Genomic DNA, 18,902 nt, shown 5'->3' on the forward strand with positions numbered 1-18,902 from the left:
CGCCTCTCGCGTGACAGCGCAGGACAAAGACAAAAGGCGCAACCCGAAAGCGTCGTGGCCTTAGGAGTGCGCGTGCGCGAGAGGAAGACGCCCTCGAACTACATTTCCCAGAAGGCTCCGCGGCTCGTCGGCGTCCCGGCGTCCCAGGAACGCTGGTCGCCTAGAGACGCGGAGACGACCGCCCACTCCGCAGCTAGTTTCCTGAGTTCACTTTTGGGAGAAACGTGGAGAATTAGGATTTTAAAAGACTAGGACTTAAAATCAAAATATAGGTTAAAAGAAAAGACAATTGGCTTAAGAATTCAATTGATGAATACAGAAAAAGTTGAATACATTCATGGAATGTTTTAAGGAAAACAGGAATTAACGGAAAAAGGTAAAGCTGATCCATAATTCAAGTGCTGTGGAGGCAAATTATCAGTAAGTATACTTATAAAAAGGAGAGAGAAGGGTAGGATGAAAAAACAGACTAACCATAGAAAACAGGAAACAACGAGAATCCTCTCTGTGGTAATAAATTTGAAATTCTTTGTGACACAAATAGATGAATCAAATTTGACCCAGGAGAAAACCTAATCATGGATAAAAATGAAGACAAGAGATTCTCTGCCGAAAAGCATCAATCATCGAGTTTCTGGTGAATTCTTTCAAACATCCAGTGATCAGAAAAGTCTTATATTTAAATAGTTCCGGAGGAATTAGAAGAAGGAACTTTATTAAATGGCATAGGACACCCAAATCGACAAATGTATATTTTGAAAAGGAAGCTTAGAAAAAACCTGATTGTGACTATCCATGCAAGAATACTATGAAATTCCTAACAGAAAAAGCTGGCATACCTTACAAAAATATAACCACGTGGAGTCTATTCTAGAAATACAAGCATGTCAGGATATCCGTTAATATTACCATATCGATATGCCAAAGGAAAAGATATAATCACCTCAATAATAGGAAAAGAAAAGTGAAATTTAAAAGTATATTCTAGATTTTAAAAAAATAACAAATTAGAAAGTGTTTCCTACTTTAACATGATAAAAGTATAGACTTAACCATAAAGCCAGTATACTACTTAATTATGGGACATTAGAAGATAGGAATAAGATATGAATTTTAAAGATCAAGATCAAGATTTTTAAAATTTGACTAATATTTGAAATGCAGAACATGTGGATAATGTGTTCAGTCATCACTGCTGAAGTTTACACTTTTCTACACCATTAGGTTTATTCCACAAATTGTCTATTATTCTCCTTTGCCTATTTTTCTTTTGGGTTATCTTTTTCTCCTAGATTCATGGATTTGAATGTATATTGTTTGCTAATCCTCAACATGCAATATATGTTTTAATTTTTTTCTGTCTATTTGTTGTCCTTAAACTTTGGTTATAAAATTCTTCATCTCTTAGATTTTAGTTTTGACATTATAAAATATAACTTTTTCTTTATGGTTTCCTTTATGGTTTCCATTAAGTGACTTAAGAAATCTTTCTCCATCCTGATACCATAAAATATTTCCTTGCACTATCTTCTAGTAGTTTTGGCATTTGGCTTTGACATTTACGTTTTAATCTATCTGAAGTTGTGTGTATTCAAGTCGTGTGAGATACTGATCTAATTTGTTTCCATATGGGAAGCCGATTTCCTAACCCCAAGTGTATTGCTTTGCTAAGGCTGCCATAACAAAATTCTATAGACTGGGTGGGGTAAACAACAGAAATTTTGGTCATAATTCTGAAGACTGAAATTATGAGATCAAGGTATTATCAGGTTTGGTTTCTTCTGCAGACTCTCTCCTTGGCTTGCAGGTGCCTGTCTTCACTGTGTTGTCACATAGTTGTCTCTCTGTGTATGTGTCTGTATCTGTGTCTTAATCTCCTCTTATAAAGACACCAATCATTTTAGATTGGGGCCATCCGTTTGACCTTATTTTGCTTTAATTATCTCTTTAAAGTCCCTGTCTCCAAATCACATCCTGAGGTGCTGAGGGTTAGGACTTCAACATATGAATTTAAAAGGGAGACACAATTCAGTCCGTAACACCAGGTATCAAATAGCCTATTCTTTCTTCAGTATTTTAAATTAACTTCTTTTATATTTGAAGTTTTTATATATATTCATAGGTCTCTTTATGGAATATCTTTTCTGATTATTGACCTATTAATCTATCACTGTATGAATACCACATTGTTTTATTATTCTAGCAAAATAAAACCTTTTGTATCTAAAAGGGAAAATTCCTGTAATTGTCATGCTTGTGCATTATTGTGTTGGATACTTTGAGACCTGTGAACTTCCATGTAAATGTTAGAATCTGTCATATTTCAAGAAAATAATATTGTTTTGATAGTTGTATTAAATGTATATTTTGTAAGAATTAGTATTTTTATTATATTGACTACATCAATATATCTCAATTTTCTTTTCAGCTTTTTTTGTGAACTTTAATAGTATTTTATCATTTTATAATTTCTCAGTTGATATAAGTTTTTAAAAGATTTTTTTCTAGATGTCATTTTAAGTTCAACATTGTGTGAGATGTATTCCTAAGTAGTTTATCACTCCTATTGATATCATGAAGGCAAGTTTTTCCTCCTAGTATATTTTCTTATTGGCTATCATGCTATAGACTGAATGTTTGTGTACCTCCAAAATTCATATATTAAAATCCTAACCCCCCCAGTGTGACTCTATTTGGAGATGATGCATCTAAGGAAATTAAGGTTAAATGAGGTCATAAGGTTGGGACCCTGATCCCATAGGATTAGTGTCCTTAAGACTTTCCGGGCACATACCCCAAGGAAAGGCCATGTGAGGACTTCTGGCGGCAGCAGTCCTCGTCAGTGAGTGTTCCTGTGAATGAGGTAAAAGCTGCGTCTCCTTTCGTGGCCTTGCCTTGGAAGCCACACGGCTTCATTTGTGCTGTATTCTCTTGGCTACGAGCACAACACCAGCCTATCGAGATTCAAGCAGCAGGGATCACAAACCTACCTCCCCCCTGGAAGGGAGGGATGGCAAAGTCACATAGTCACACCATCGAGAAGGGTGCTGGATGGCAGATATCGCAGCCATCTTTGAAAACACAGCTCACTGCAGTTTGCCTTCTGTCTAACAACTCACATCCGCAAACTGGACTCATAGTCTCCCCCGAGACCTCTAATGCCTCCTCCCACCATGGCGTCAGCTTGGAGTCCAGAATCCCATCCAGCCAGGCGCTACAACAGACAGGGCTCTGGGGGCTGCTCCCATGGGTAAAGCTCAGTAGGGGCTGTTCCTCTCAACCTGATGCCTGTGAACTAAAAGACAAGTCCTTGTCATTGAAATATGGTAGGGGGCAGATGTCGGAAAACGCTATGGATAGTCCTACCGGAACAGACAACAGGAGTCCCTACACAGCAGAGATTCCTGAAGCCCGCTGGGTACGTTACCAGCTCGTTAACTGGACCCGGCCTGCTCTCTGGGAGTCTCGGCCATAGCTCTGGGTTGTACCTGGCGGATCTCGGTTCTGCCTTCTGGGTCATCCTTCCTTAGTCCTAAGAAGTGACCCATGTTGACAACTGAATATCTTCTTCAGCCTCCTTCCTGCCCCCCAAAACAATAGGAGTCCAACTCTTTATTTTGTACAAGGTTTGTCCTTTTCAGTACAAGTTTATATCATTTTAAAACTTTGTGGTATACATGTGTATGTATTTTGTACTGCCTTTCAGTTTACAGTTAACATTTGTTTTTTTTCTACTTGTTGCTTTGAACCCTATAGTTAGCCACACTTCTGCCATGATTTTATCCTGTATTTTTCTTTCTACTCACTTTCCAATTTCACCGTTTTTCTTTGTTAGATACTCATGACACTGTTGACTCTTTAATTAGCACATCTCCAACCTCAAATAGTTTTGGGAATTGAGGTTGTAATGCAATTTTCTTCAAAACGATTTTCTGTAGACTTGCGACTGCGTCCATAGAGCACATTGGCTGACTCCGTTGACGTACCTCTTTGGCCACAAGTGAGTCACCGGCCAACAAGACTCTTAGCAGGAGAAGCAGCATAGTCACATTGTAGAGAGGACATGAGATGATATTTCCACAGCCCTTTTTGGAAAATAAAATCTGCCATGTGTCAAAAATGGTTGACAGTTGGTAATTTCATACAGTTCAACCTAATACAAACATATGTAAATGTGTGGGGTATGAAAGTGGATTGTTTTATTCAGAAATTTTCCATCTATTAGATTGATGTATAATTATTTTGTCCATACTGCCTCTATCTATGTTTGGCATGAAGGTTATAGTAGGATTGTAAAATGAATTTGGGAGTAATCTGTCCTTTAAACTTTTTTTCTAATACTGCCAGTATAACACAATACTTATTAAGATTTCCCAAGTTTTACTTACTCATTTGTGTCTGTGTGTAGAGATTTAGTTGTTTCACCTTGTAAGTTCATGTATCAACAAACACAGTCAAGACACTGAGCAGTTCCAACACCACAAGATTTATTTATTATTTTCTGTATTTCGATACTTTCGCAACTGGATTCAATTTATTAAACCCCATTTTATAAAGTTTTTCCAATATGTAGAAATAGGATTGATTTGGATATATTTACCTGACATCCCATGACCTTACTAAATTCATTTTTTCTTTTTACCTTTTATTTAGAAATGATTTCATACTACTGAAAAGAAAATATAGTACAGGATTACAGAAAAAAAAAGAATCCCTAAACACTTTTTACCTATATTTCCCAAATGTTGACATCTTACTACGTCTGCTTTCTCTATAAAGAGCATGTCTCCCTTGTGAGGCAGAAGCGTGAGCCACAGACTAGTTCCTCTACACTCCTGAACACTTCCATGTGGACCTCAACAAGGTCATTCTGTGATCTGACCATGGGAAAATCATCAACATAAGGAAATTCACACAAAGGCAATACTATTATCTAATATACAGAACTTATCCACATTCCACCAGTTGTCCTGATAATGTCCAAAAACCAAAACTTGGGGCAGTGCCCATGGCTGGACATCTTTAGTCACCATTATACTGGGACAGTCTGTCGGTCTCTCTCTCTCTGTCTCTCTGTCTCTCTGTCTCTCTCTCTCTGTCTCTCTCTCTCTCTCTCTCTCTCTCTCTCTCTCTCTCTCTCTCTCTCTCTCTCTCTCTCTCTCTCTCTCACCTCGACATTCTGGAAAAGTGCATTTTCATGCTTTATGGCCCTCAGCTATGTGTGTGAGATGCTTCATGATTTAGATTTGGGTGATGCATTTTTGGCAGGAATAAAAAATGATGTTGCATCCTCAGAGAATCATATCAAGAATTTCATGATATTTGTACCAATAATGGCAGATTTCGATTGCTTAATTAAGGTGATAAATGCCATATTTCTCTTTTGTAAAGTTATTAGTTTTCCATTTGTAATTAGCGTTTTTGTGGGCAGATATTTTGAAACTAATGAAATATTCTCATCAAGCTTTCCCCTACCTAGTTTTAGCATTCATGGATGATTCTTGCCTTTCCTTTGGTATCATGATAGCCCAGCATAAGGAAGTTTGCCCTTCCCCCTACAAGTTTATACATTTATATACTTACATGAATATGGATACATAGATTCTTATTCTTTGTGTTAAAACCCGTTATCATTATTTGGATGCTGAAACTGTCCCAGATTTGACTAGTGTTATCAAGCCGATTGCAGTTTCCTTTTGACAAGACCCCATTATTAAATGTAGAGGCTTGTTCTATAGCCTAGCATTTGGTCTGTTCCACGTGCACTTGGGAAGAATGTACATTCTAGTGTGGTTGGTGGAGCGCTCCATATCTGTCTGTTCGGTCTACTTGGTTTATAGTGTTGTTCAAGTTGTCTGTTCCCTTGTCGATTATGGGTTGAATTCTCTCCCCCTAAAAGACATGTTAGTGTCCTAACCCCCACACCTCAGAATGTGACCCTATTTAGATAGTCTTTACAGAAGTTATCATGTTAAGATGTGGTCATTAGGGTGGGCCCTGAGCCAATATAACTGGTATCCTTATAAAAAGGAGAATTTTGGATGCAAAAATAGACACACAAAGGGAAAGAATGATGCTGAGACAAAGGGAGAAGATGGCTACAAGCCAAAGAGAGGCTTGGAACAGACTCTTCCAACCCTCAGAAGGAATCAGTCCTGCTGGCACCTTGATTTCAGACTTCTAGCCTCCAGAACTGAGACAGTAAATTGCTGTTGCTTAAGAGGTCCCCAACCTTTTCGGCACCAGGGACCAGCACTCCTCTGAGCAATCTAACGCCTGAGAAGCTGAGGCGGAGCTGAGGCGGTGATGCCTGCGCTGGGGAGCGGCTGCTAATACAGATGAGGCTTCGCTTGCTCCCCCACTGCTAACCACCTGCCCTGGTTCCTAACAGGCCACAGACTGGTACTGGTCTGCGGATCAGACGGTGGGGTTCCCTGGTTTAAACCACTCATTTCGTGGTACTTTGTTACAGCGAATAAAATTTTTTGGTACTGGAAAATAGGGTGCTGCTCTTAGTAAATGCCTAAAAATGTGGAAGTGGCTTTGGAACTGGTGGAGGATGGAAGAGTTCTGCACTTGATGGAAAAAGCCCACCTTGCCTGGAGGAGACTGGGTAGAAATATGGATGTTAAAGGTACTCTGGGAAGGAGTCAAATAAAAACCGTAACATGTTATTGGAGACTGGAGGAAAGGGGGATCTTTGTAATAAAGTAGCAGAGAACTTGTCTAAATTGTGTTCTGTTTGGCAGAAAGTAAAACTTAAAATGAATTGGGATGTTTAGCTGAAGAGATTTCTAAGCTAAGGTTTTAGGCATGGCCTGACTTCTTGCCGCTAATAGTAAAATGTGACAGGACAGAGGTAAAGGGAAGAATGAATTGTTAAGCATGGAGAAACCGGACCTTAAAGACTTGGGAGACTCTCAGCTCATCCGTATTGCTAACAGCAGGAAAGCAAACCATGGAAAGAACACAGAGGGTGTGGCTGGACAGCTGTTCGTTAGAGATTAGGTGTGTGACTTGTGAATCCAGTTAGCCATCTCAGCAGAAATGCTACCAACTAGGACTGAAGGGGACAGAGAAGGGCTGACATGAAGGAATGTTTATGGCCCCTGGGATTCTATACGCAGGAAACAGGTTTATAGAGCTATCTAGCTGTAAACATGGGTTATCCTTTAAAAGAACAAAAAGAGGGAAAAATGACTCCGAGGACGGCACCTTGGGGCCAGAAAGTGAAGCTACCATTTCAATTCCAGAGAGCTGGTCTACCATGCAGGGATGAACGGACAGGGGCGCCACCCCAGCGGGCTCAATGGACAGAGCATTTAGCCACAGAGGATTATCCTCATCTTAAAATCGAATGGCATTTGCCCAGCCAGATTTCGGTCTTACTTGGGACTCACATCCTTTTCCCAGATTTCTTCCTTTTGGACTGGGAATGCTGACCCCGTGCCTGTCTGCTCATTGTATTTTGGAGGCAGACAATTTGTCTGGCTTCACAGGCTCCCAAATGGAGAGGAAATTTGCTCCAGGATGAATCATACCACAAGTCTCACCCATACTTGATTTAGATGAGATTTTGGACTTAGAGTTAATGCCAGAATGGATTAAGCCTTTTGGGGATGTCGGACTGGGGTGAATATATTTTGCATGTGAAAAAAACATGAGTTTAGTAGGGTGGGACAAGAAGGCAGACTGTTACGGAGTGAATTGTGTCCTTCCGAAAAAGGCGTGTTGGTTTCCTAACCCCCAGTACCTCAGAATGTGAAGTTAGAGCTAGGGCCTTTACGAAGATGACCAAGTTAAAAAATTAGAACATTAGGATGAGACCTGACCCAATATGACTGGTGTCCTCATAAACAGAGGACATTTGGACACAGAGCTAGTGACGACAAGGCATACGGTATTGACAGAATAAGTTTCCTCCTGCAAGGCACGGTCCACTTTTTCAGGGAAGGGAAGGGACTCTACGATCAGGAATTGGCAGGTTTTGTGGGCAATGGCGTGTCTGCCACAATTCCTTAACTCGGACAAGGACCTGATTTTGTTTCAGAAAAAAAACTAAATAAACCACATACCCTACTTTCCTCTTTGTTACCTGCAGTTCTCCAGGGCAACAATTTATCGACTAAAGCTCTGCAGTTACAAGAAAGAAAACCACATTCTCCTGAACTTTAGCAGAAAAAGGTATGCAGAAACACACATAAGGCCAGCAAGGGACAGTATCCAGTTATTCTGGAGAAAAAAAACACAGGAGGAAGTAATTGATGGTCTCATTAGAATTCTGGGACAAGAATCAACGAATTCCCACATTTCCCTACTCATTCGGGTGAGATTGGAGACTCACATTCCTGGGAAAGAAGCTACCGTTGCCCAGCAATGGACACAGTGCTCACCTGTGGCCAGTGGGAAGGACACCCTACAAGACACAACCACAAGGACACACACAACAGAGGAGAGGTATTTCTCCAGAGAAAAACTGGGTGTTCTTCTCAGTCAATAGGAACAGACACTGAACTGCTAAAATATACTCCAGGTCATTACAATGAGTGGCCTTAAGCAGCCCTTTAATGCCTGCCAGACTCACTTACGTAGACTCATTTGGAGTGAGAACTGTATCTTTTCATGTATTAAAAGCCACATTTTATATTGCTACAAAATAAAGAGACAATATTTATGTTTAGCATTTAATATGGAGAATATTGGAGGATGTTGTTCCACAAACTATCAAAATATGTATAACATGTAACATTAAAAAAATACCAAAAGTTTAAAAAATGCCATTCAGTGTTGCTCAGGAAAGTCACATTAAATACCCCTTAACCTTCAGAATATGTTCCTGGCTGTTTTCCTCACCATTATTTTATTTACATCTTAAAGTAAAAAACTTTATACTCCACCATGGAAAAAAATCTACCATTTAGAGATTTTCTTCCCTCTAAAACAAAGCTTTAAATCGGGAGTGTGACTCTCCACATAACACATTTCCTATAGGAAAATGCTTTCCCAATTTACTAAACTTATAAAAGGTTCTCAATAAGAATTCTTCAAATTAAATCTTCATAATGATGTCACTACATTTGATAGTTACTGCTCGATTCCTTCAATTATTCTCACCTATAAAGATCTGTGATATTTTTTGTACACTTTGCACATTCATTCCAAACATGATTGGTTTCTATCCTGTATGACTTGATATGAGTGGTCTTAAGACTTCCTGCTTATATATCCTGTCTAAATTGTCATCTGAAATCTCCTGAGGCTCAAGTTCTGTTAGAATGCTTCTACCATCTACTTCATTCTAATTTCTCACTTGTGAGTTTTTCGATGTATACGGAGCCCTGAATTCCAACAGAAGGACTTTCCACATTCAGAACATTTCCATGGCTTCTCTCCTGTATGAACCCTTTGATGTTCACTGAGAGATGACTTCTGAGTGAAGGCTTTCCCACATTCACTACATTTAAAAGGTTTCTCTCCTGAATGAGTTTTCTGGTGTATCTGAAGTGACGCCTTCCTGGGATAAGCTTTCTCACACTCAGTGCATTCATAGGGCTTCTCTGTTGAGTGAGTTCTCTGATGTATGATTAGCTGTGACTTCCCACAAAAGGCTCTCTCACAAAAACTACATTCATAAGGTCTCTCTCCTGTGTGTGTTCTCCTGTGAATAACGAGGTATGACTTGCTGCTGAAAGCCTTCCCACATTCGCTGCATCCATAGGGCTTCTCTCCTGCGTGAGCTCTCAGATGTGCAGTGAGCTGTTCCTTCCTACCAAAGGCCTTCCCACATTCACTGCATTGATAGGGATTGTTTCCTGTGTGAATTCCTTGATGTACGACAAGCTGTGTCTTCATATTGAAAGCTTTCCCACAGTCACTGCATTGATAAGGTTTCTCTCCTGTGTGCATTCTGATGTGAACGAGGAGGTATGACTTACTCCTAAAGGCTTTTCCACACTCGTCGCACTTATGGGGTTTCACTCCTGTATGAGTTCTTTGGTGCACAACAAATGGTGATTTCAAACTAAAGGCTTTCCCACATTCTCTGCATTCATAGGGTTTCACTCCTGTGTGGCTTCTCTGGTGTAGAATGAGCTGTGATTTCCAGCTGTAGGCTTTCCCACATTCACCGCAACCATAAGGTTTCCCTCCTGTGTGGATTTCCTGATGGACAATGAGCTGTGACCTGAAAGAGAAGACTTTCCCACATTCGCTACATGTGTAGGGTTTTTCTCCTGTGTGAACTCTCTGGTGAGCATTAAGGTTTGACTTGGCACTGAAGGCTCTTTCACACTTAGTGCATTCATAAGGTCTCTCTCCTGTGTGGATTCTGAGATGTACAATGAGCTGTGATTTGCAACGAAAAGCTTTCCCACATTCACCACATACGCAGTTCTTTTCTATACTATGAGTTCTTTGATGGTTAAGAAAATACGATTGTTCATATCCGTGAAACTTATCAGGATTCTTTCTTAGATAGCTTCTGGCTAAACCTGAGTTTTGTGTCGAATTTTTTCCGTGAGTGTTATACTTAGGAAGTCTTTGTCTTGAAGAAACATGAGTTTTGCTCAGATGAAGTTTTCCAAATGCATTACAAGCATAGTTTCTCTCAATACTTTGAAGCTCATCTTGGTTTTTCTGGTACCATTCTTTCCAACCTTCTAGGAAAAAAAAAAAAACCACAATTTGAAAAAATCGAGCAAGCATCAAAACCAGATATGACAGGGCTATTGAAATGATCAGAATGGGAATTTAAAACATTAGATTAATATGCTAAGGACTCTGATGGATAAAGCAAACAGCATGCAAGAACAGATGCGCAATGTAATCAGAAAGATGGAAATCCTAAGAAGGAACTAAAAAGAAATGCTCGGATAACATTGACCAGCTATGGAATTAAAGAGCTTTAGACTGCCATGTAATGAGTCTTTTCCTCTTGGTAACAGGCCTTGGACACTGGTTCCAAGAAATGCTGGCCAAGTGCACATGTGCCAGAGATCAATGCATGGGAGTGAGGAACTGAAACCAAACCCGACCCCATTGTGGAAATGGGCAGCAAATTAGCAGTGATCAAAACGGTTTTTAAAATAGAAGTTTCAAATATTTAGCCCACACTTAGAAGCCAATGCCAATTTTTTTATATCTGAATTTTATCATTGTAGTTTTCTCAAACAGTGAGTTTGCGAGGTACAGAATAACCAGCGTATGACAGTTAGGTACAATGAGACATTAAAAAATGAGAACGAGGGAGCCATAAGAAAATTAAGGGACTGAGCACTCCAAACAGGAGAAAGTGAAAGTACACAGTTCCTGAGGAGAGACCCCGACTTGTCCTGGCTAAGAAACAGAAAAAAGGCCCAGATCGCTAAAACCCACTGAGTGGGAAAAGTAAAGGTAAGGCCATGGCAAAAGAGTTTTAATCTTACCCAGAGGATTTTAATTAGAGGAGATCTGTTTGTCTGTGCTTTCAAAAGTTCACATTGGCTGTTAAGTAAAAAATGAGTAAGAAAAGGGCAGAGACATGGCTTAGAAAGCTGCTGCAGTGATGCAGGTGCTACGACAGAGGCTTGGACTGTACTTCTGGAGCTGAGCGCATGGGAACATATCTGGAGAGAGAACCCAGAAACTGTTCGTGGAGACGGATGTGGGAGCTGAGAGAACGGGGGGATTTAATAAGTGCTGGATTTTAGACATTAGAAACAGGTGGTGCGCCTCTCTGGATGGAAAACACTGGCAGAGAAACATGTTTGGAGAAAAAAATGAAGGGCTTTTAGATCTTATGATGGCTAAGATCTCAGCTAAATACCAAAATGGACAGAGCACGCAGGATGTCAAACCAAAGTTCAGTGCTAACAGCAGAGGAGTCAAGAGCATAGAAGTTGTTAGGCGGCATGCTAGATGCCATCATCTAGGGAATACATGCCAACGAGAAGAGATGCCTTGATAGCCCTAGAGCAGACGACACTGGAGGGGACAGGAGATGCAGAGAGAACGGGAAGGTCCAGCGAGGCCCGAGCAACAATATGACAGCAAGCGTGACGCATTACAGGGTTAGAGGGATGCGGCGGCAGGTCCAGGCCTGGATGGCACACCTCGTGTCATTATGAGACGGCTGCGGAGGATCGTCAGTAACTTCCCACTTCCTTCGGACTTCGGGCTAAACACTTCTTTCCCACCAGCGGTGAGACGCTTCAGGGCATGGTGTGTGCCTGAGAGAGGCTTGCTGAACTCAAGCCACTAAGACTGGGGGCCAGGAGAGAGGAATTCTCAGGCGACAGACTACGCCAGACAATTTTTGGTGGTTGTTCCTGGCTTACCAGAAACTAGGGGGGAAAAAAATAGAAAACTGGAAGCCTCTCATGTTTTGAAGGGGACCCTAAGCCTGGTCTGATGACAGCCTACGGTTCCTCAACCCTCAATGTCCCAAACTGGTACCAACAGAAGTGGGCTAATGAAATTATAAATAGCCCATAGACAGGGCACTCTCCCCAACCCTTACCTCATCTGTGGCCAAGGAGGACACCAGGAAGGGAGACCCTCTCGGAGTGAAGTGCCAGGAGCTGTGAACTGGCTAACGAGGAAATTACACCGACATTAGGGAAACGAGTCTTCCCTAACCATTTTCTCAGAGAGATGAAGCAAGCATGGGATGACTGATGGCTGCTGTCTCCCCTCCTCCCCTTCTGGAAGGAGGGGCTTCTATTAGAATGTTCTTTTCCTTCCCCACCACCGTGTATGTCTGCAATAGACTACCTGCCTAACTACATGTCAATTCAGATCGTGAGGCCACAATCTTACCTGTCCAATGGTACTGCACACATCCCAAGGTCCTAGATTGCAACTGGGCTCAGGGGTAGGATGAGAACACGCACTGCCCCACTTTGGGAAGGGTGACGGCCTTGCATGTTAACATCGGCATTTCTGAAGACGTACAGGTGGGCAGAAGAGCACGCTGAGTCCCAGAGGTGGGATTCTGACACACACCGTTCACTGCGCACCCAAAGGCATCTCCCCCTCTATTGTGCAGCAGCCCTTGAGGATGTGGCCCAAGGGGTCTGGGCAGCGGAGGCAGAGCCCAAGCCCCACGTCGCGACTGCTCTAGGCACTAGCAGCAGTTGTTAAGAAAATGTGGGAGGCCTCTGGGAAGGATTCTGGGCCCCGACGAAAGAGATATCGTGGAAGGGAATAGGACTTACCCAGTGGTTCCTGCTGTGTCTACATGGGATGCCTGTCACTGAGATACCTACCCGCCCACACTGAAGGGAAAAGCGAACATCCGCAGATGACAAAGCGGAGCCGGATGAAACTCCGATCCCTGACGTCACTGAGCCTCTGACTTAAGGCACTGGGGAGCTGCTGTCCTACGACAGACACAATGTCTTTGAGACTACAGATTCTTATTGTTTACTCTGGTTGAGTCAGAGGTCTAAGATACTTGTTTATTTTCTTGGACTGGTGATAGGATGCTCACAAAAATAAATCCAGCAGCAACAGCTGAGGAGCAGATTCGAGTTCTCAAATGTGGCTAACAATCTGAGCCCCCAGCCGTCAGGATACAGGACCAGAAGTCCGGCAGCAGCACTAAAAATGGGAAAAGTGAGGAGGAAGTGGGGGTGCAGAAGAAGTCCCCCCCCCCGCTGACGCTGGTGAGAATGCAGAGCGCGAGAGCACGGGGCTCCGGCCAGCACGTGAAAGCCAGGACTGGAGTGGGTCAGAAAAAGAGGATGAGAAAGTCAGTGCTGCTGTTACAACGCTGGGAGAGAAAAGCTCAAATTTTCAGAATGGAGGAGGCTTCCTACAGTTACAGCGTAGGAGCGGACAGCCAAATTGGAGAAACGGACCCCTCTGGACAACGCAAAAGAGACAAGGAGCCGGGGAAACGTAAAGTCACTTAACAATACCGGGGAGACGAGGCCAGCTTTTGAAATCCTTTTACGAAAAGTGCCCAAGAAAGTAACAGTTATAATTTCAAAATGACCAGTGTGAGAAGAGAGAAGGAAGCAATGAAATCTCCTGTGACAGTGGAGGCGAGAGGGAGGGAGGGCTGGCGTCGTCTCGGGGACTGCACCGCGGAAGGCCACGGGGAAAGCAGATGGAAGGGAAGAGGCAGCACGAGTCACGCCTCGTGAGAGAGAGGAATTCCCTTAGGGCTGGGTGCCTGATGCATCCATGACCATGGAAGGAAGGCAGAGAAAGGTGCCCGAAGGAAGGAAGCTCACCCCAAAAGAGCACTGAGCGGAGTGCACGGAGGGCGAGCAGGCCTACCTCTCAGAGGCAGGGCAGGAAAAGAAAGGCCAAACGTGAAGACCACCTGCCATTTCCTCATCTGAGGAGCTCGCAGGCTCACACCAAGTCACCCCGGTGGTTCAAGGACTTCAAACGGAGGTCTCCGCGTCCAGCACGGCCCGCGGGCTGCGCGGTGCACGCCCCCGGCTCCCATCTTCCTGGCTGCCGCTCACCCACCTGCACAGCTCTCGTGAGAAATTCTGGCACTTAGGATCCAGGGCTCTTCTCCTTGCTCCAACTTGAAGATTAAATCGGGTTTGGTGCCATGATACCCTGTTAATGGAAAATCACAAAGGATGTGGGCCGAACTGCCAGGGACTAAGGGAGCGGGAGCTAGAGAATGAACTGCTGCTTGCACTTGGGGAAAGACCACAATTAAGAGGTGACAGCCGAATAGAGAAAAAGAACATTTGACCCCTAAAGTTTAAGTCCATAATCTTCAAGTACTTCAGAGGCCCCAGGGTTGATCAACAAAAGAAAAGGTATGGCAACTAAGATTCACAGCAGCTAAACAGAGCAGCTGGACTCACCCACAGACACCAGGTTGCGGTAGTTTTCCAGAATCACTTCTCTGTACAGGTACCTCTGCGTGGGATCCAGCAGCTGCCATTCTTCCCAGGTGAACTCCATGGATACATCCTTGAATGACAATAACCCCTGTAATAATATACACCCCACTCAATCGGATGCAATCACAGTAGGGGACGTGGGAAGGACGGAGAGGAAGCAGGGAAGGAGCAACGTTCCTTCGCGCTGCCTCCTCCAGGCTCGCGCATATTTTCAGAGAGAACTGTTTAAGAAAAAACCTCTGAGTTCTGTGTGCCAGATACTCTGTCGTGTCCTGAGGATTTCAGGATGAGTACAGTACACTTCTGCCCTCGAGAAGCTTTCGGTCTTGTACAAGGAAACAAACATCTATACGTGCAAATGAAAGTGTTTGAGTCTTTGTAAAAACACGCCTAGGATACGTTTTGCACAGAGATGGAGAGAACAATTCTAAATAACGGTGCCACATGGGAAGGTCTGATGCTCCAGAAGCGTCTGGCATCTTGCCAGCTGCTCAGCCCGTCCCGGGTCTCAGTGGGAGTGACAGCCTGGCACTATAAAAAACACGCCAAACAGGTGAATTCCAAGCCTTCTTTCAAGAAAATAAGTGGCTGCGACTGAGGCCCACCAGGGCTCATGGGACATGGTAACGACTTGGGATTTTATTCCAAGTGAGGAGGAACCACCAGAGGCCCTGAACAGGAGGGGCGCGCTCTGCCTCGGATCTGAGGCCACCCTGACTGCCGTGGAGAAGGGAGCGGTCCGGTTCCGGTTCCGGTTCCGCGGGGAGAGGAAGGTAGCTGGGGCCGCAGCAAGCGCAGTGGGGCAAAGAGCAGGGGCGGGATTCTGGGCATGATGTGCAGACAGACAGAGGACGTCCTGATGGAGGTGACATGGCACGTGGAGTGCTGAGGACAGAAGGGTCCTGGCCAAGCAAACCGAAGATGCTGCCCTTCGAGGAGCCCGGGAGCCTGAGGGACGACGGGCGGATGGCAGTGAAGAAGCTGCTGGAGAGAAGCAAGCCACTGAAGTGGGTCACTGAGGGAGAAGTGCCCCGTGCAGGAGAGTGCCTGTGGGGGATGGGGAGGGGACAGTGTCTCACGCGCAGCCCAGATGTCCACTAAGCCCGCCGTCAGGAGGGACAGACCTGTGTTAGGATTTCAGTAAGTGAGGAATCCAATCTGCTATGTGTTTCCTGGGGGAAATTCTGAAGACAAGACTGCTAGAGCGCTCCGCAAAGGCAGGCAGGTGGGAGCTGACACCCAGAAGGTTCCCGGACTCGACACCGGGACACACTCCTCCTCAACAGCATCGCCTGCAGGGAGAAGGGCCCCGGAGAGAAGAGACAGCAAGTGCGATTCTGGGGGAGCCTGAAGAGGTGGGAGAGAGAACGGCTCACAGCAGGAACATACAAGGTAGAGCCCTGTCACAGGCTCCAAGCAACCCCCATGGGGCTGGCCACTGACTGCCAGACAGAAGCGTCTAATGTCTAACCACTGATCTTCCCATCCCTACCTAGGGGACCCCCCACAGGAGGGCAACTAGAAGATGCAGTGGGAATAGAGAGAAAGCGCCCCAATCTCCCCTCTGCCCAAGTTAGGGAAGCATTGGGGCTGGAACTAGAGTATGGACTGGACTTTCCGCTGTCTGAAAGTAACTGACAGCCAAGTAAGATGGGGCCAGAACATAAGGAGCTCTCACTGAGATAAGCGCCAGGACCGGGGAGGGAGCGTTCGCAGGGCATGTCTGAAGCTGTAACGCAGAAAATAAAGCTGCGACTTGTCCATATCATAATGAAGTCCGTCCAGGCCACCCATCAAGCCAGTTTCTTCATAACACAGGGAGAACAAACAAAGCAAGGCATACCCACGTGACCGGATAAAAGCTCGAGGCAGATGCTGCAAGAGTGAACGCAGACCAAAGTGGCTGATTCGGGGGACAAGACAGAAAAAGAAAAGTGCAGAGCAGAGTCGGGGTAAAGCAGGAGGCTTGTTTTATTGCAAGCCTTTTACTATTTTTTAAGCTTGCTAAGAATAAAAATAAAACACAAAGAAACTATTAAAACTTTTTAATTGGCCAAAAATTATTTAAGCTGCCATAACTATTATGACCAAGCCAGGGTCCGTATTAAAATTTTAAGAGATTTGTATACACAGGCAGTTCTACTGTAATGTATGTTACGTGTATGTTACCAAAACAAACAAACAAAAAAAATCACTACTATGCAAAGTTGCACAGTGAAACCACAGGGCTTACGAGCATAAAAGAAAATCAGGAACCTAATAAAAACAGTAGCAGTTTTATACACTTAATGGTTAAGAAATATATAAAGGCTATAATAAATGTCACTTTACCTTGAAAAAGACCTGATGTTTGGCTGTCAGAGAGGCTACAGCTTATTATAAAGTGGTAGAAAGAGGTTTATCTGAAATCAGACAGGTCACTTTGTTCCCTAAGACAGGGGTTGCCAATCCCTGGGCCTGTTAGGAACCAGGCTGCACAGCAGGAGATGAGCTGCGGGCCTGCAAGCGAAGCTTCATTTATATTTGCAGCCGCTCCCCAGCGCTAGCATCACCGCCTCAGACCATCAGGCATTATTCCCATGGGAGTACCCGTCCCTGATGCCAAAAAGGTTGGGGACCACTGCCTTAAGATATCGATCACGTTGAAACAAATTCACATTTTTAAATCAAACATGAAAGTAGAATTGACTGTACTTACAAATTTGTTCTAATGAATTTGAAAACTTAGAAGAAATGGAAAATCTTCTAGGAAAATAAAAGTAACCAAAATTAGCCCAGAAAAAATTAGGAAAGCCAGGGTGAGTAGTCAACAATCATAAAATAAACCGAAGTAGTAATCAGAGGTATACTTTCTGCAGAAAGAGTATGGCTCCGCACCATACTTAAAAGTAAGTTCTATCAACACCCAAAGAACAGAAAATTTCCATATCTAATCTGATGCAGAGAGGGGAAACGATGGGACAGCCGTACAGTGCACCATACAAACTTGCGTAACCACACAGACAAAACCAGGCGAGGACAGCACAAACTGTAGACTAATTTCATTTATTAACTCTGATCAAAACACCTAGAGAAAAATATTAGTAAAGTAAAATGAATACTGTACACAGGCACATAGCAAACTATGACAAGGAAGTTTATCCGAGAAATTAAAGGACACTCCATTGTATTAAGTTCTCTTTTCTCAAGTTTGCACGAAGAAAACATCCTGTTGCACTGTGGTCTGTTCCTTGTCACCACCCCTGAGTCCCCTTCTTGGTCCTTTTCATGGCTCTATTCGGTCATGCCCATATTCAACACCTACATCGCTACACTCTTACCCTTGCTTCTAGCAGTGTTCCCAAGGCCGGAAACCACCGCCGTGTGCAACAGGTCAGAAGGTCAGCAAGCACTGCCAAGTCTCCCTCTGGCTCGCTCCATCACCCACTTGCATAGTCCAGATGGTCCACTGGCCCGGCCCTCCTCCAAAACGGCTCCTTCCTGCTTTGCACCCAACTCCTCCCAGGCTCCTTTCTCTACCCATTCACCTGCCACCGTGCCCAGTGTTCACTCGATTACCCTCCCTGCCAGACCACGGCTCCTCTAAAACAAGAACTGGTACATAACTTACCACTGCACCGAAACCACCAGCCCCAGGGGCCAGCACACAGAAAGACCCTCAGTAAATAAGCATTTGGACAAACATGAAAAAGAGCAGGGTGATTTCCCTAATGAGGCCCTAGACATCTGGCTGTGAAGACAACTCGGAACCTGTCTCGGTGAAAAACCTCAAATGATACGGATCATTTCCGTAGGGGCTCTCACTCCCTTCAGCTCAGTGTCCGCAGCTGGCAGTGAAGTATGACCGCCAAAGCAGAGAGCACCAGACACAGAATGCTAGAAGACAAGGAACGTTCTGTGAGATCCAGGGACGGGGTTGCGGGGAGGTGGAGGTGGAAGGACAGGCCGTGAGTTCAGGCCCTGGATGTGACCGTGAAGGGATGACAATGTCCACACTCGGCGCCGAGTAAGCTCTCAAAAGTAAGAAAGTCTCCACTTACCCAACACGAC

The 18,902-nt window shown here is 44.0% G+C and overlaps 1 protein-coding gene and 1 long non-coding RNA gene across 8 annotated transcripts; both read right to left on the reverse strand.

Moving 5' to 3' along the window:
- Positions 1-8,670: 8,670 nt before the first annotated feature.
- Positions 8,671-18,896, reverse strand: ZNF26 (zinc finger protein 26). 7 transcript variants are annotated; one of them, XM_025045567.1, is made up of 4 exons: positions 18,893-18,896; positions 14,814-14,940; positions 14,461-14,556; positions 8,671-10,658 (listed from the first exon to the last, which is right to left on the reverse strand). In XM_025045567.1, exons 2-4 carry the CDS (start codon positions 14,911-14,913, stop codon positions 9,307-9,309), a joined length of 1,548 nt encoding a protein of 515 aa, XP_024901335.1. In that variant the 5' UTR covers positions 14,914-14,940; positions 18,893-18,896; the 3' UTR covers positions 8,671-9,306. The 7 variants fall into 7 exon arrangements, with proteins under 7 accessions (XP_024901335.1, XP_006910019.1, XP_024901333.1 ...); XM_006909957.3 differs by lacking the exon at positions 18,893-18,896 and adding an exon at positions 15,977-17,375; XM_025045565.1 differs by lacking the exon at positions 18,893-18,896 and adding an exon at positions 15,977-17,375 and having other exon boundaries at positions 14,814-15,833.
- LOC112478370 lies at positions 10,878-14,454 on the reverse strand. Its single transcript, XR_003045814.1, has 3 exons — positions 12,796-14,454; positions 12,497-12,568; positions 10,878-12,320 (listed from the first exon to the last, which is right to left on the reverse strand). It is a non-coding gene; the product is annotated as an uncharacterized LOC112478370 (long non-coding RNA).
- Positions 18,897-18,902: the final 6 nt, after the last annotated feature.

Source organism: Pteropus alecto, unplaced genomic scaffold, assembly GCF_000325575.1.
Source record: "Pteropus alecto unplaced genomic scaffold, ASM32557v1 scaffold213, whole genome shotgun sequence".
Classification (NCBI taxonomy): domain Eukaryota; kingdom Metazoa; phylum Chordata; class Mammalia; order Chiroptera; family Pteropodidae; genus Pteropus; species Pteropus alecto.

Excerpts from the sequence above, each read along its gene's own strand:
- ZNF26 (XM_025045567.1), bottom strand. The coding sequence starts at position 14,913 with ATGGAGTTCACCTGGGAAGAATGGCAGCTGCTGGATCCCACGCAGAGG. Across the intron at positions 14,557-14,813 it reads CCGCAACCTGGTGTCTGTGG|GGTATCATGGCACCAAACCC; the intron begins GTGAGTCCAGCT and ends TTCCATTAACAG. Across the intron at positions 10,659-14,460 it reads TTCTCACGAGAGCTGTGCAG|AAGGTTGGAAAGAATGGTAC; the intron begins GTGGGTGAGCGG and ends TTTTTTTCCTAG.